The 12,442-nt window shown below is 46.2% G+C and overlaps 1 protein-coding gene across 1 annotated transcript in view; it reads right to left on the bottom strand.

The window, feature by feature from the left end:
- The window catches only part of LOC103212852 (zinc finger protein 596-like), a 49,975-nt gene extending 40,838 nt beyond the window's left edge, over positions 1-9,137 (bottom strand). Inside the window, exons 1-3 of the mRNA XM_007958781.1 lie at positions 8,809-9,137; positions 8,391-8,556; positions 7,654-7,780 (exon numbers count right to left, since the gene is read on the bottom strand). Of these exons, the coding sequence (XP_007956972.1) occupies positions 7,654-7,780; positions 8,391-8,556; positions 8,809-9,137 (622 nt within the window). The remainder of the gene's footprint in view (positions 1-7,653; positions 7,781-8,390; positions 8,557-8,808) is intronic.
- Positions 9,138-12,442: the final 3,305 nt, after the last annotated feature.

Genomic DNA, 12,442 nt, shown 5'->3' with positions numbered 1-12,442 from the left:
ACTCCTGCCCCCCCCCCGAGCTATCTCCCTGGGCATATACAGCCCTTCTATTCTCCCATAACTGATCTCTCCAAGGAGTGTATCTATCTAATGCAAATGTTCAGCTTATATCCCTGTCTTTTGTTTGACTAGAAGCCACAGGAGTGAGTTCAATCCCAGACCTGAAGGGCAGCTAGAGGCCATAGTCTCATGGATTCCACCAGCCTCTATCAGACCAGCAAACCTGGTCCCCCTTTTTTTTAAAAAAATGATTTTGAGTTTTGTTCCACATTGTTCTCCCACTCTAGCCAAAGATTCCAGGATCTCCTTATTTTGCCCATTTTTTTGATTGAGTTATTTATCTTTGAGCTATTGAGTTGTAGAAGATTTATGTAAGTATTTTATATATAAAACCCTTACCTGATATATGTTTGCTGATATGTTGTTAGGTGCTGTCAAGTCGTTTCCAAACTCATAGCAACCCTATGCACAGTAGAACGAAACACTGCCCAGTCCTGCACCAGCTCCACGGTCCTTGCTATACTTGAGCCCATTGCGTCAATCCATCTTGTTGAGGGCCTTCCCCTCCTTTGTCAACCTTCCACCTTACCAAGCATGACATCCTTCTCCAGGAAATGGTCCCTTCTGACAACATGACCAAAGTGAGATGAAGTCTGGCCATTCTCACCTCCAAGGAGCATTCCGGCTGCACTTCCTCCAGGACAGATTTGTTAGATCTTTTAGCAGTCCCTGGTACTCTCAGCATTCTTTGCCAGCACCACAACTCAAAAGCATCAACTTTTCCTGGGTCTTTCTTATTCACTGTCCAGCTCTCACATGCATATGAGGTGACTGAAAATACCATGGCTTGTGTCAGACACACCTTAGTCATCAAAGAGATATCTTTGCTCTTTAGAACTTGAAAGAGATCCTTTGCAGCTGATTTTCCCAGTGCTATATGTCATCTGATATCCTGACTGCTGCTTCCATTGGCGGCGATTGTAGAACCAAGCAATGTGAAGTCTCTGACAATTTTAATCTTTTCTCCATTTATCATGATGATGCTGCTTATAGGTCCAGTTGTGAGGATTTCTGTTTTCTTTATATTGAGATGTAATCCATACTTCAGACTGTGTTCTTTAATCTTCATCAGTAAGTGCTTCAAGTCATTCTCACTTTCAGCAAAGAAAGTTGTGTCGTCAGCATATCTCAGGTTGTTAATGAGCCTTCCCTCAATCCTGATGCCATGGTCTTCTTAATAAATAGTCCAAGCTTCTCAGATTATTTGCTCAGCATATACACTGAATAATTATGGTGAAAGAATACAACCCTGACACCCTCCATTCTTGATGGTAAACCATGCAGTGTCCCCTTGTTCTTTTGGAAAGACAGCCTCCTGGTCTGTGTTCAGGTTCCTCATGAGTACAACTAAGTGTTGTGGAATTCCCATTCTTCTCAGTGCTACCCATAATTTGTTATGACCCACACAATCAAATGCTTTTGCATAGCCAATAACAGACAAGTAAACATCTTTCTGATATTCTCTGCTTTGAGCCAAGATACGTCTGACATTAGCAATGATATGCCTCATTCCACATCCTCTTCTGAATCCAGCTTGCATTTCTGGAAGTTCTCTGTCAATATACTCCTGCAACCATTCTTTAATTATCTTCAGTATGATTTTACTTGCATGTGATATTAATGATATTGTTTGATAATTTCCACATTCTGTGGAATCACCTTTGTTTGGAATGGGTACAAATATGGATATATGGTTCCTGAAAATTTTCTCCCAGTCAGTACGTTGTTTTTTCACTCTTGTGATAAAATCTTTTCTTTTTCTTACCATACCATAGTGCTAATTTTTTTGTTTGTTTTACATTAAAAATATATACTATTTTTGTTGTGTTTTTGTTGAAAGTTTACACAGCACTTTAGTTTCCCACTCCACAATTTCTACACAAATTGTTGAAGGACACTGACTACATTCTTCACAGTGCAGGCACATTCTCATGATGTGCTTTCTGGTGGTTCCATTCCCCTTAATCTAGTTTCCCTGCCCCTATACAGTCTCATCTTTGCTTTAAAGAAATTGTTGACCTTTTGGTCTCATATAGATGATTTTTTTTAAAAAAGGAGAACAGTACTCACAGGTGATATTCCTCATTTTCTGAGCCAATCTGTTATTTAACTACAAGGTGACTTCAGGAGTTAGTTTCAATTCAAGGTTTAAAGAGTATCTCAGGGAAATAGTCTAGGGGATAGTCTTCCAGTCTCAACCAGTCCACAAAGTCTGGATTCTTTAAGAACTTGAGATTATGTCCACATTTTTCTCCCATTCTACCAGGGTCCATCAATTGTGGCCTGTGATACCACCCATGATCAGAATGGTCAGTAGTGGCAGCCAGGCACCATATGGTCTTCTGGTTTCTGGGTAGATGGGGCTTTGTCAGATGAGGCTCAGGGTTTCTGTGGACTATCGGTCTTGTAGACCAGTTTCTTCTCTGAGTCTTTGGTTTCCTTCTTTCCTCCTCTGTTCCAGACGAATATAGAACAATAATTCTATCTTAGATGACCACTAGCAAGTTTTTAAGATCCCATCCACTACTCATTAAGGAGCTCTGGTGGTGTAGTGGTTAAAGCATTTGGCTGCTAACCAAAAGGTCAGTGGTTCAAACCCACTAGCTGCTCCATGGAAGAAAGATGAGGTGGTCTGCTTCTGTAAAGATTGGAAACCCAATGATGGTTGCTATAGGAGTTGGAATCAACTCAACAGCAGTGGGTTTGGGATTTTTTGGGTTTGTTTTTTTAAAAAACACACTACTCACTGAACTAAGACACTGAACATATATTTTATGTAACTGTGCTACACCAACTGACCAAAGTGTCCCATGAGCATATGGTCCAAAGCCTTAAAACCCAGAAAACCAATCCTGTGACGTGCTTGGTTATGACTAAGCCTGTAACTGTGCCTCCTGCATGCATTACTGTATATATGAGCATATACACAGTCACTCACATGCATGCAGTAGTTAGGGTTATGTGTCAACTTGGCTGGGCCTGGCTGAGTGGCTGGGCGGCTGGAAGTAGTTACTCTCCATGGTGAGATAGGTAATTAACTCCATGGTGGAATCTACTGGAGCAGCTGAGTAGATTCTTTAGGGATGTGGGCTGCTTCCAGGATGTAAGAAGCAACTTGAGGAAGGTCTCCAGCTTATGGAACACTTGAACCCTTGCATGTAGCCAAGTCGTTGTTCAGCAGCCTGCCATGTTGCCCTGCCAATCTTGGGACTTTTTCAGGACTGAAATCAATGGCCTGCCATGTGGTTTGGTACTATTGGGACTGTGTCATTTTATTTGTCGACCTTGGGCTTGTCAGCCTCAGCAGCCAGCAGCTGCCTGAGTGAAGAAAAGCCCTTAGCTTCAGTGGGCCAGAAGCAAGAGGCAGAGCTGAAGCCCAAGGTCAAGGGGCTTTCGCCCAACCCCTAGAGCCTGGCACTTGGAACCTGAACTTCTTGCCTCCAAAACTGTAATCTCCTGTTTGTTAAAGCATCCCATTTGTGGTATTTCTGTTAGAGTGGCACTAGTTAACCAAAACAACGCATATATAGATGTCTACATACACCTACATATACACACCTAAGCATGCATAAATACATGCATACATAAACCAAAAAAACCCAACTCACTGTCGTCAAGTCGATTCAACACATAGCAACCCCTGTTGGGTTTCCAGGGCGGTATCTCTATGGAGGCAGACTGCCCCAACTTCCTTCCAAGGAGTGGCTAGTGGGTTTGAACCACCATCCTTCTGGTTAGCAGTCAAATGCCTTAGGCACTGCACCACCAGAGCTCCCACACATTCATATACATATGCATATGCCCACACATACATTTTTTGGTTATTGTTGCTGTTTCAAAACTATATATGCTGTAGCAATATTATTTTTGCTATAGCAAAATATACTGAAAGATAAATTTTTCTTGGGTATCTTTTAGTGACATTGTTTACCTTCGTCAAGCTGTGCACACTTCACCCTCATTCAGTGTTATCTTCCCCATCACCAAAAATACCAAGTGTTTACTATCTAGAGAGTGAATACCCATCTCCTCCCCTCCACCTCCGTTGTTAGGTGCTGCTGAGTTGGCTGTGACTCACAGTGACCCTACGTACAACAGAACTAAACACTGTCCAGTCCTATGCCAGCCTCATGATCCCCTCTATACCTGAGCCCATCATTGCAGCCAGTGTCGATTCATGTCGTTGAGGGCCAGAAGAATGAACAAATCTGTCCTGGAAGAAGTGCAACCAGAATGCTCCTTGGAAGCGAGAATGGCCAGACTTCATCTCACCTACTTTGGCCTTGTTGTCAGAAGGGACCACTCCCTAGAGAAAGACATCATGCTAGGTACAGTAGAGGGTCAACAAAAAAGGGGAAGATCCTCAGTAAAGTAGAGGGTCAAAGAGAAAGGGGAAGACCCTCAACAAGATGGACTGACAAAGAGGCTGCAACCATGGGCTCAAGTGTAGCAAGGATTACGAGGCTGGCACATGACCAGGCTGTGTTTTGTTCTGTTGTACACAGGGATGCTATGAGTTGGAGCTGACTTGACAGCACCTAACATGGCGTAGTGCCTAAGGCATGTGACTGCTCACCAGAAGGCTGGCAGTTCAAACCCAACAGCCACTCCTTGGAAGGAAGGTTGGGCAATCTACTTCTGTAGTGATACGACCTTGGAAACCCAAAGAAGGGTCGCTATGAGTCAGGTCTGACTCAATGGCACATAACAACAACAACAAAATTTGCTTCCAGGAATTTTATTGTCATAGATTTAATATTTAGGACCTTGATCCACTTTGACTTCATTTTTGTGTGGTGCGACGTATGGGATCTAGCTTCATTTTTCTGTGTGTGGAACTCCAATTTGGCTAGACCAGTTTGTTGAGGAGACTGTTCGTTTCTCACTGAATGGACTTACCACCCTGTTGAAGATCAGCTGGCCAAAGACGCCTGGGTTTATCTCTGGGTTCTCAGTGCCGTGCCATTGGTCTGTCTATTGTGAAACCACTACCGGCTGTTTGGGTTGCTGTGGCTATACAGTAGGTTTAGAGAGTGGCAGCGTGAGGACTCCTACTATGCTCTTCTTCAAGATTGTTTTGGCCATTCAGGGCTCTTGCCCTTCTATAGAAAGTTGAGGATTAGTTTCTCTATTTCTGTAAAACTTCTGTTGACAATGTGATCGGGATTGCATTGAAGCTCTAAATCACTATGGGTAGTACTGACATTTTTACAATATTAAGTCCTCCAATTCCTAAGAACAGCATAACTTTCCTTTTTAAGTAGGTCTGTTTTCGTCTCTTCCATGTATGTTTTATAGTTTTCACTGTGTCAGTCCTCTATGCCCTAGTCAGGGTCATTCCTGTTGTTGTTGTTATGTACTGTCAAGTTGGACTCGACTCACAGCGACCCCTCCTTGGGTTTCTGAGGCAGTATCACTACAGAATTAGATTGCCCAACCTTCCTTCCAAGGAATGGCTGTTGGCTTTGAACTGCCAGCCTTCTGGTTAGCAGTCAAGTGCCTTAGGCAGTACAATACCAGAGCTCTTAGGTTCATTCCTAGGTATTTTATTCTTTTAGATATCACTGTTAATGAAATTGTTTTCCTAGTTCCCTTTTTCAGATGGTACCCATGGCCATGTTCAAAGACAGGCTAAAGAATTCTAAGTCTCTTCAATCACTGAGAAATTATGTTTCACACTGGTTAAGGCACTCAGCTAACCACAAAGTTGGCAGTTCAAACCCACCAGCAGCTCTGTGGGAGAAAGCTGTGGCAGTCTGCTTCCGTAAAGACCGACAGCCTTGGAGACTGTCAACCCAAAAAGACCCTGTGGTGCAGTTCCACTCTGTCCTCTAGGGGCGCTGTGGGTGAGAATCCACTCCAGAGCAGTGGGTGTGGTTTGGGCTTTGCTTCTGTGAAGACTGACAGTCTTGGAGACCCTGTGAGCAGTTCCACTCTGTCCTCTAGGGGCGCTGTGGGTCAGAATGGACTCCACGGCAGTGGGTGTGGTTTGGGCTCCGCTTCCGTGAAGACTGACAGCCTTGGAGACCCTGGGGGCAGTTCCACTCTGTCCTCTAGGGGCGCTGTGAGTCAGAATCCACTCCAGAGCAGTGGGTGTGGTTTGGGCTTTGCTTCTGTCAAGATTGACAACCTTGGAGACCCTGTGAGGAAGTTCCACTCTGTCCTGTAGGGACACTGTGAGTCAGAATGGACTCCACAGCAGTGGGTGTGGTTGGGGCTCTGCGTCCATAAAGATTGATAGCCTTGAAGACCCTGTGGTGCAGTTCTAGTCTGTGCTCTAGGGGCGCTGTGGGTCGGAATCGACTCCACGCAGTGGATGTGGTTTGGGCTTTGCTTCCATAAAGATTGACAGCCTTGGAGGCCCTCTGGGGCAGTTCCACTCTGTCTTCTAGGGGTGCTGTGGGCCAGAATCTACTCAATGGCAGTGGGTTTGACTTGTAGTTTGGGAGTTAATATAATTTTTAAAACAAACCCATAAACTTAAGCTCTACCAAAACAACCTCAAGTTCTATGTGGGAAAATGTGTGTTATTTTACAACTGTAGTGTGAAATCTGAGTGTTTAGTCTCTAGAGCAGAATCCCTGTTTAAAACACGTAATCCATTTATTTCCCCATTTAAAATGTAATAATTAAGGTGCTGGCACTGTTCTGGGTTTTGGAATTTGAGTAGCAAAAATGACATGAAATTGTGTTCAATCAGACCACATTTCAGTGGTGTTACAAAGCAGATGTAAGTAAAAAGGAAATAAACAGATGTGTCTTTCAGGTGGTTGTTAAGAAAAATGAAAGAGGACAGAGACGGAAGTGTCATATGGGAAGCTGCTCTAAATCTTTTGTTGAAGAGGTAGGTAGGTAGTTACAGACAGGCAGGTAAGTAGGCATATAGAGACAGGCAGGTAGGAAGGTAGGAATATATAGACAGGCAGGTAGGAAGGTAGGTAGGTAGATACAGAGAGGTACATAGGTAGGTGGATACAGACAGGCAGGTAAGCAGATACAGACAGACAGACAAGCAGGTAGGTAGGTAGGTAGGCAGATACAGAGAGACAGGAAGGTAGGTAGGTACAGACAGGCAGGTAGGTAGGTAGGTAAGTACAGACAGACAGGTAGGTAGGTAGGTACAGACAGGCAGGTAGGTAGGCAGGTAGATACAGACAGGCAGGCAGGTAGGTAGGTACAGATAGGCAGGTAAGTAGGTAGGTACAGACAGGCAGGTAGGTAGGTAGGCAGATACAGACAGGCAGGTAGGTAGGTAGGCAGGTAGATACAGACAGGCAGGTAGGCAGGTAGGTACAGACAGGTAGGTAGGTAGGCAGGTAGATACAGACAGGCAGGCAGGTAGGTAGGTAGATACAGACAGGCAGGTAGGCAGGTAGGTACAGACAGGCAAGTAGGTAGGCAGGTAGATACAGACAGGCAGGTAGGTAGGTAGGCAGGTAGATACAGACAGGCAGGCAGGTAGGTAGGTATAGACAGACAGGCAGGCAGGTAGGTACAGACAGGCAGGCAGGTAGGCAGGTAGATACAGACAGACAGACAGGCAGGCAGAGAGAGATGGCACACAGACAGATAGATAGATTTTGAGACGCTCACCCACAAACACCAAGTGGTCGATGGTCTCCATCATCACGTCTCTGAACAGCTTTCTCTGGGATGTGTCCAGCAGGGCCCACTCTTCCTGGGTGAAGTCTACAGCTACATCCCTGAAGGTCACTGACTCCTAAAACATCGTGAATAGTCCGGGTTAGATAGGTATCCCTTTCAGTATCCCAGTAGGGTGGTTGAGACATCAGTACTGAAGAAGTGAGGACTATCTGCATAGAAAGCTCCAACTGTGTCTGGGGGTCCGGTCGGATCATTCTCAGTCCTCAGCTGGCATCTGCCTTTCAGATACACTAACGAGACAGAAACACTCTGGAACCATAAAATGCCATGAAAAACAAGCATCAATGAGGTGTAGTAAGATGCAACCCGGAAAACTTCCAGGAAGTTTAAAACTACGTCATCCAGAACAAAAATTACAAAATGTGTACCTGAGAATTCACACTTAAAACTCTCCTGTGCCCACTCCAACTTAATCTGCAGATTTATCACAAGACAAGGAATATCCATGAACTAGCACTTTTAACCACATTGATGGCAGACCACTGCCTTAAAGGACTTCTGTTTCCTTGTCTGTAAAATGGTTGAACAGCCAGGTACAAGTCCTTAAAGAGCCTGCGTGCTAGCGTGTGAAGTGCCTCCCACGTAGCACACACTACCACACGCAAGCCCTCGGTCTATGACCATTAAAGTCACAGTCCCCAAGCAGGGCTCAGTGTTCTGCCGACCTGCACACGTTCTGTACAGAACGTGGGACAAGGAAGCGCGTCCTCCCTCAACTCCACACAACTCAGGGGTTCACTGTAGCGCACAAGGACAGACGGCTCAGAAGCACAAGCCAGGGGCCGCGGAGACCTGGCAGAGCTCAGGTCCTTGAGCAGCTCGTGAGGGCACCTGGAAGAGTCAAGCCAGAAGGAGAGACCTGCCCCTCTGCTGCAACAGAGGGGCAAGTTCAGGAGAAAGAGGAATTCCCTACTCACCAGTGGCTGCATTGTGAACAGCTCCGCTGCCAGTGGTCTTCCTCGGGGTTTTCACTCAGACAGTCCAAGCACTAAGCAGGCTGAGCTGAGAGTGGACAAAGCAGCCGTGAGATTCCAGTCTAATGCGCCATAAGCAGGTGTACCATCACAAGGCCCCAGACTTCACTGGCGAGTAACCCCCAGTCCACACAGCACCATGTAGTGAACACTGAGAGGGCCACGGAAGGGATGCTCTTGTCCCTGGTCAAAGAAGAGGGCGCACTCATCACTGCTGATAAAGTGGACAGGAACACAGGGATGCCACCAGGAGACCAGGAACCCCGTGGAGCTGTGTAATCGCCCTATGGGCTTCCGAGGTTTGCACTGCCCTCCCTCATTCGAAAACCGCTCAGGCCACATGCAGGTGTGGGGCTCCACCTCCAGATAAACAGCATGGAATCTCTCCGATGTGACTACCCCGGGTTTACGCACCAGTGGAGGCTCTCCACCGTCCATCCCCGCTCTCTGGAGCCTCACACCATCCCCCTCTTCCTTGCTCATCTCTCTGGATGTACTTGCCCTGAACTCTGGCTCCTCCCACATGGCGTTTCTAGATTGCTCCCTCAAAACCCTGACTTGTAGATCTGGCCCCCACAGTTGTCATTATAAACCCACAATGTGAGAATCTATTTTACGATAGTGTTGGTCAACCATGATGTGCAGAGAGCAATTTGGCCTTGTGTTGTGGGTTCCTGAGAGCCAGTCCCCTGGGTGCTGATAGGGCCTAAGCCTCACTGGATGCAATGTGCCAGATGGTGTCCACGTGCAGAAGACTATAAAGCCTTTGGACAGGGGCTCAGGGGAGTTTCGGGGTCAGAGAGACCATCTGTCTTCCAGAGGGTAAGCATGTCCTCTGGGGGCAAGGAAGCTCAGCACAGGGACCCCTTCCGGACCTTGGCTTTGCATCTCATTTATACCCTTTTCCCCTCTTTTCCTGCTAAAGACAGCCCTTTCCCTGCCTTCTGTGAGCTGTTACAATGAATTACCAAATCCACAGGGGCACTGATACTGATGGCCACAGGGGCTTGCATCTGCCTGTCCGGCAGTCTGAAGGACCGTGTCCTTTTACCTGCTGGGTAGTCTGACCTAGCCCCCGGGTGGCTGGGGATGAGAGAGAGAAGGGGCCGACTGGTCTAAAGTGGAAGGAATCAAGTAGTTTCCTAGCTTCCGCCCCAACCTGGCCAAGTGGTGATGAGAAAAAGGACTGTGTGAGAGAAGGCAATATGTGGTAATTAGGAAGGGCAGCCTCGACCATTAAGAACTAGATGGCAGTGGTCTGGCATAGTGTGTGGGTAGTGCAAGGCGGGATGAAGCTTGTCAGAGGGGAACAGAAAGAAGGAACAAAGCCAGATGCTCTATGTCTAAGCCCATGAGCTACTGAGCATGATGACCTATCAGGCTTTTTCTAGCTCCCGTGGGCTGGGAGCAGGAGGCAGAGCTGGATCCCAAGGTGGAGGGGCTTTCACCCAGCCTGGCACTTTGAACTTGGACTTAGAGCCTCCAAATTGTAAGAAGAAACTCCTGTTTGTGAAGGCCATCCCACTTGTGGTATATTCCTGTCACAGTGGCACTAGGGAACCAGAACACTGACCTGACTGCATTTAAAATCTAGTAAACAAATGAGGATCAAATTATTATTATTTTAACGGCATCAAGTCAATTCCAACTCAAGGCGACCCTCTGGAGCAGGTCAGAACTGCCCCATGGGGTTTCCTAGGCTTTCATCTTTATGGGAGCAGATAGCAAGGTCTTTTCTCCCACGATTAAATCATACATCATGTTAAGAGATTGGCAAACAACAAATGACCCAGGACACCATTAATAGACTGCTGGGCAGGTGTTAACAGCTAGCTTTAAGGCTGGGCAGCATGTCATTATCAAGTAAAGCCATACTCTGGTTAATCAAAGTTTTCAGGGTATGAACATAACTCCATCAGGAACTCTGAACAAAATATTTGATTATGTGAGAATACGTGAATCTTACGACACAGAAGCGTGTGCTCAGACATCAGAGTGGAAATAGGAACCTTAGTGGAACCATTACAAGGTCAGTGAGTCATGGTTGTAAACCTCTGGAGTCTTGAAAACAGGGCATGTTTGTTGATCTTTGTTTTCTAAAAGAGTACGTTTGAAGTGTCTAGTGGGCCTGGACACCTAAACACGACTATAGGAAACTACACACTTCTAAGATTACAGCACAAGGCATTGAAAACTACATACATAGTCCTGATTGCACCGTACACAGGTCTCTAACATTCAGTAACACGACCTTTAGAGTCGTGGCTAAGAACACCTAAAACCTGATGTTTTATTTCACAAAAGGAATCTAAAGACAGGATGTTAGCAGACAACTAAAGATGACGTATGACCAGGGATAGTGGTGAGAAGGCCTGAGCGAGGAAGCTTTAGTTTAAATTTGTCAGCAGGATAATAAACAGGAATTAGCCTAGAAGTCAGTGCTAGGTATTCAGAGGCCTACAGGGTGAAGAGTAAGAACATTCCCCATACAGGGAACAGTGCTCAATGATTACCTGATTAACTGATGATTCTGGTAGCGCAGTGGTTAAAGCACTGCGCTGCTAACCAGAAAGCAGGGTGAACCCAGCAGCCGCTCTGCAGGAGAAAGATGAGGCAGTCTATTTCTGTAAAGGCTGACAGCCTTAGAAACCCTCTAGGGCAGACCGACAGGTCACCAGGCATTGGAATGGACCCAATGGCGGTGGGTTTTCTGGTTGACCCTGGGAGAGGAAGATGTCGATGCTGGAACTGCTCCGAGTTTTGAGCCCCTGGGTGACAGTGAAGGCTGCCCTGTATGACCTGGGTACTACCGAAGAGCAGTTTTGCCAAAACTCCATCTCAGTAGCAGAGGACGATCTCAGCTATTACGTGAGATTTCAAGTTCAAGTCTGGGGCTCAGATGGGAGATCTGGACGACAGAGGGGTATTTCACGGACAGACAGATGATCAACGAACTCGGAGGACTTGGCCTAGATAGTGAGGCTCATGAAGCCATTTTAATTTTCCTGGAACCTAGATCTCTGCCTTTCATGGAAGCTGGGATAACCCACACAGGCCACTGCCCTTCGATGTCATTTTGTAGCTCAAGCCTTGAAAAAACTGGTCCCTCAAAGTCACTTCTGAGTCAAACAATGGTCTGAATAAACTCAGAAGGACGTTTTGCCTTGGACATTGTACTCTTTTGAAAAATTCGATCAGTTTTCAGAAACAGACTCCAAAAGTCAGCCTGGGAGTTGCTTCGGGTACAGCGGGAATTGTGTTTATGGTTCCATGAAAACCCTTCCTGGCCAAAAGTTAATCTATTCTCTTCCAGACCTTTCTCCATGGCAATGCCAACGAAATCTCACATAAGAGCGATCCGAGGTTCCCCAATCATGAGAGAAAGAAGGGCGGCTTATGCACGGGAAGACAGCTCAGGGGGCAGGGGTACATGGAGGGATGGACAAAGGAAAGGGGTAACTACGGGGAGGAAGTGGGAGGGGAGCTGTTGCATTGTGGTAAATTGTGGTCAATGTCGAGACAGTGTATGTGAACTGCTGTATGGAAAGTGAATTTGCTCTGTAAACTTGCACCCATATCACAATAAAAAAAGAAAAGAAAGAGTGATCCGAGGTTCTCGGGTATAGCAAGGATAGCAAGGCTGGCACAGGAACCGGGAGGTGCTTCATTCTGTTGGACAAGGGGTCACTAGGAGTCAGAGGCACTCGATGGCAACAACAGTCAAGATGGTACCCCGATTTGCA

This window comes from Orycteropus afer, unplaced genomic scaffold, assembly GCF_000298275.1.
Source record: "Orycteropus afer afer isolate SDZICR_OR568_19922 unplaced genomic scaffold, OryAfe1.0 scaffold01131, whole genome shotgun sequence".
Lineage (NCBI taxonomy): Eukaryota > Metazoa > Chordata > Mammalia > Tubulidentata > Orycteropodidae > Orycteropus > Orycteropus afer.
Note: the sequence above shows the minus strand (reverse complement) of the source record. Positions and strands in the feature narration are given on the sequence as shown.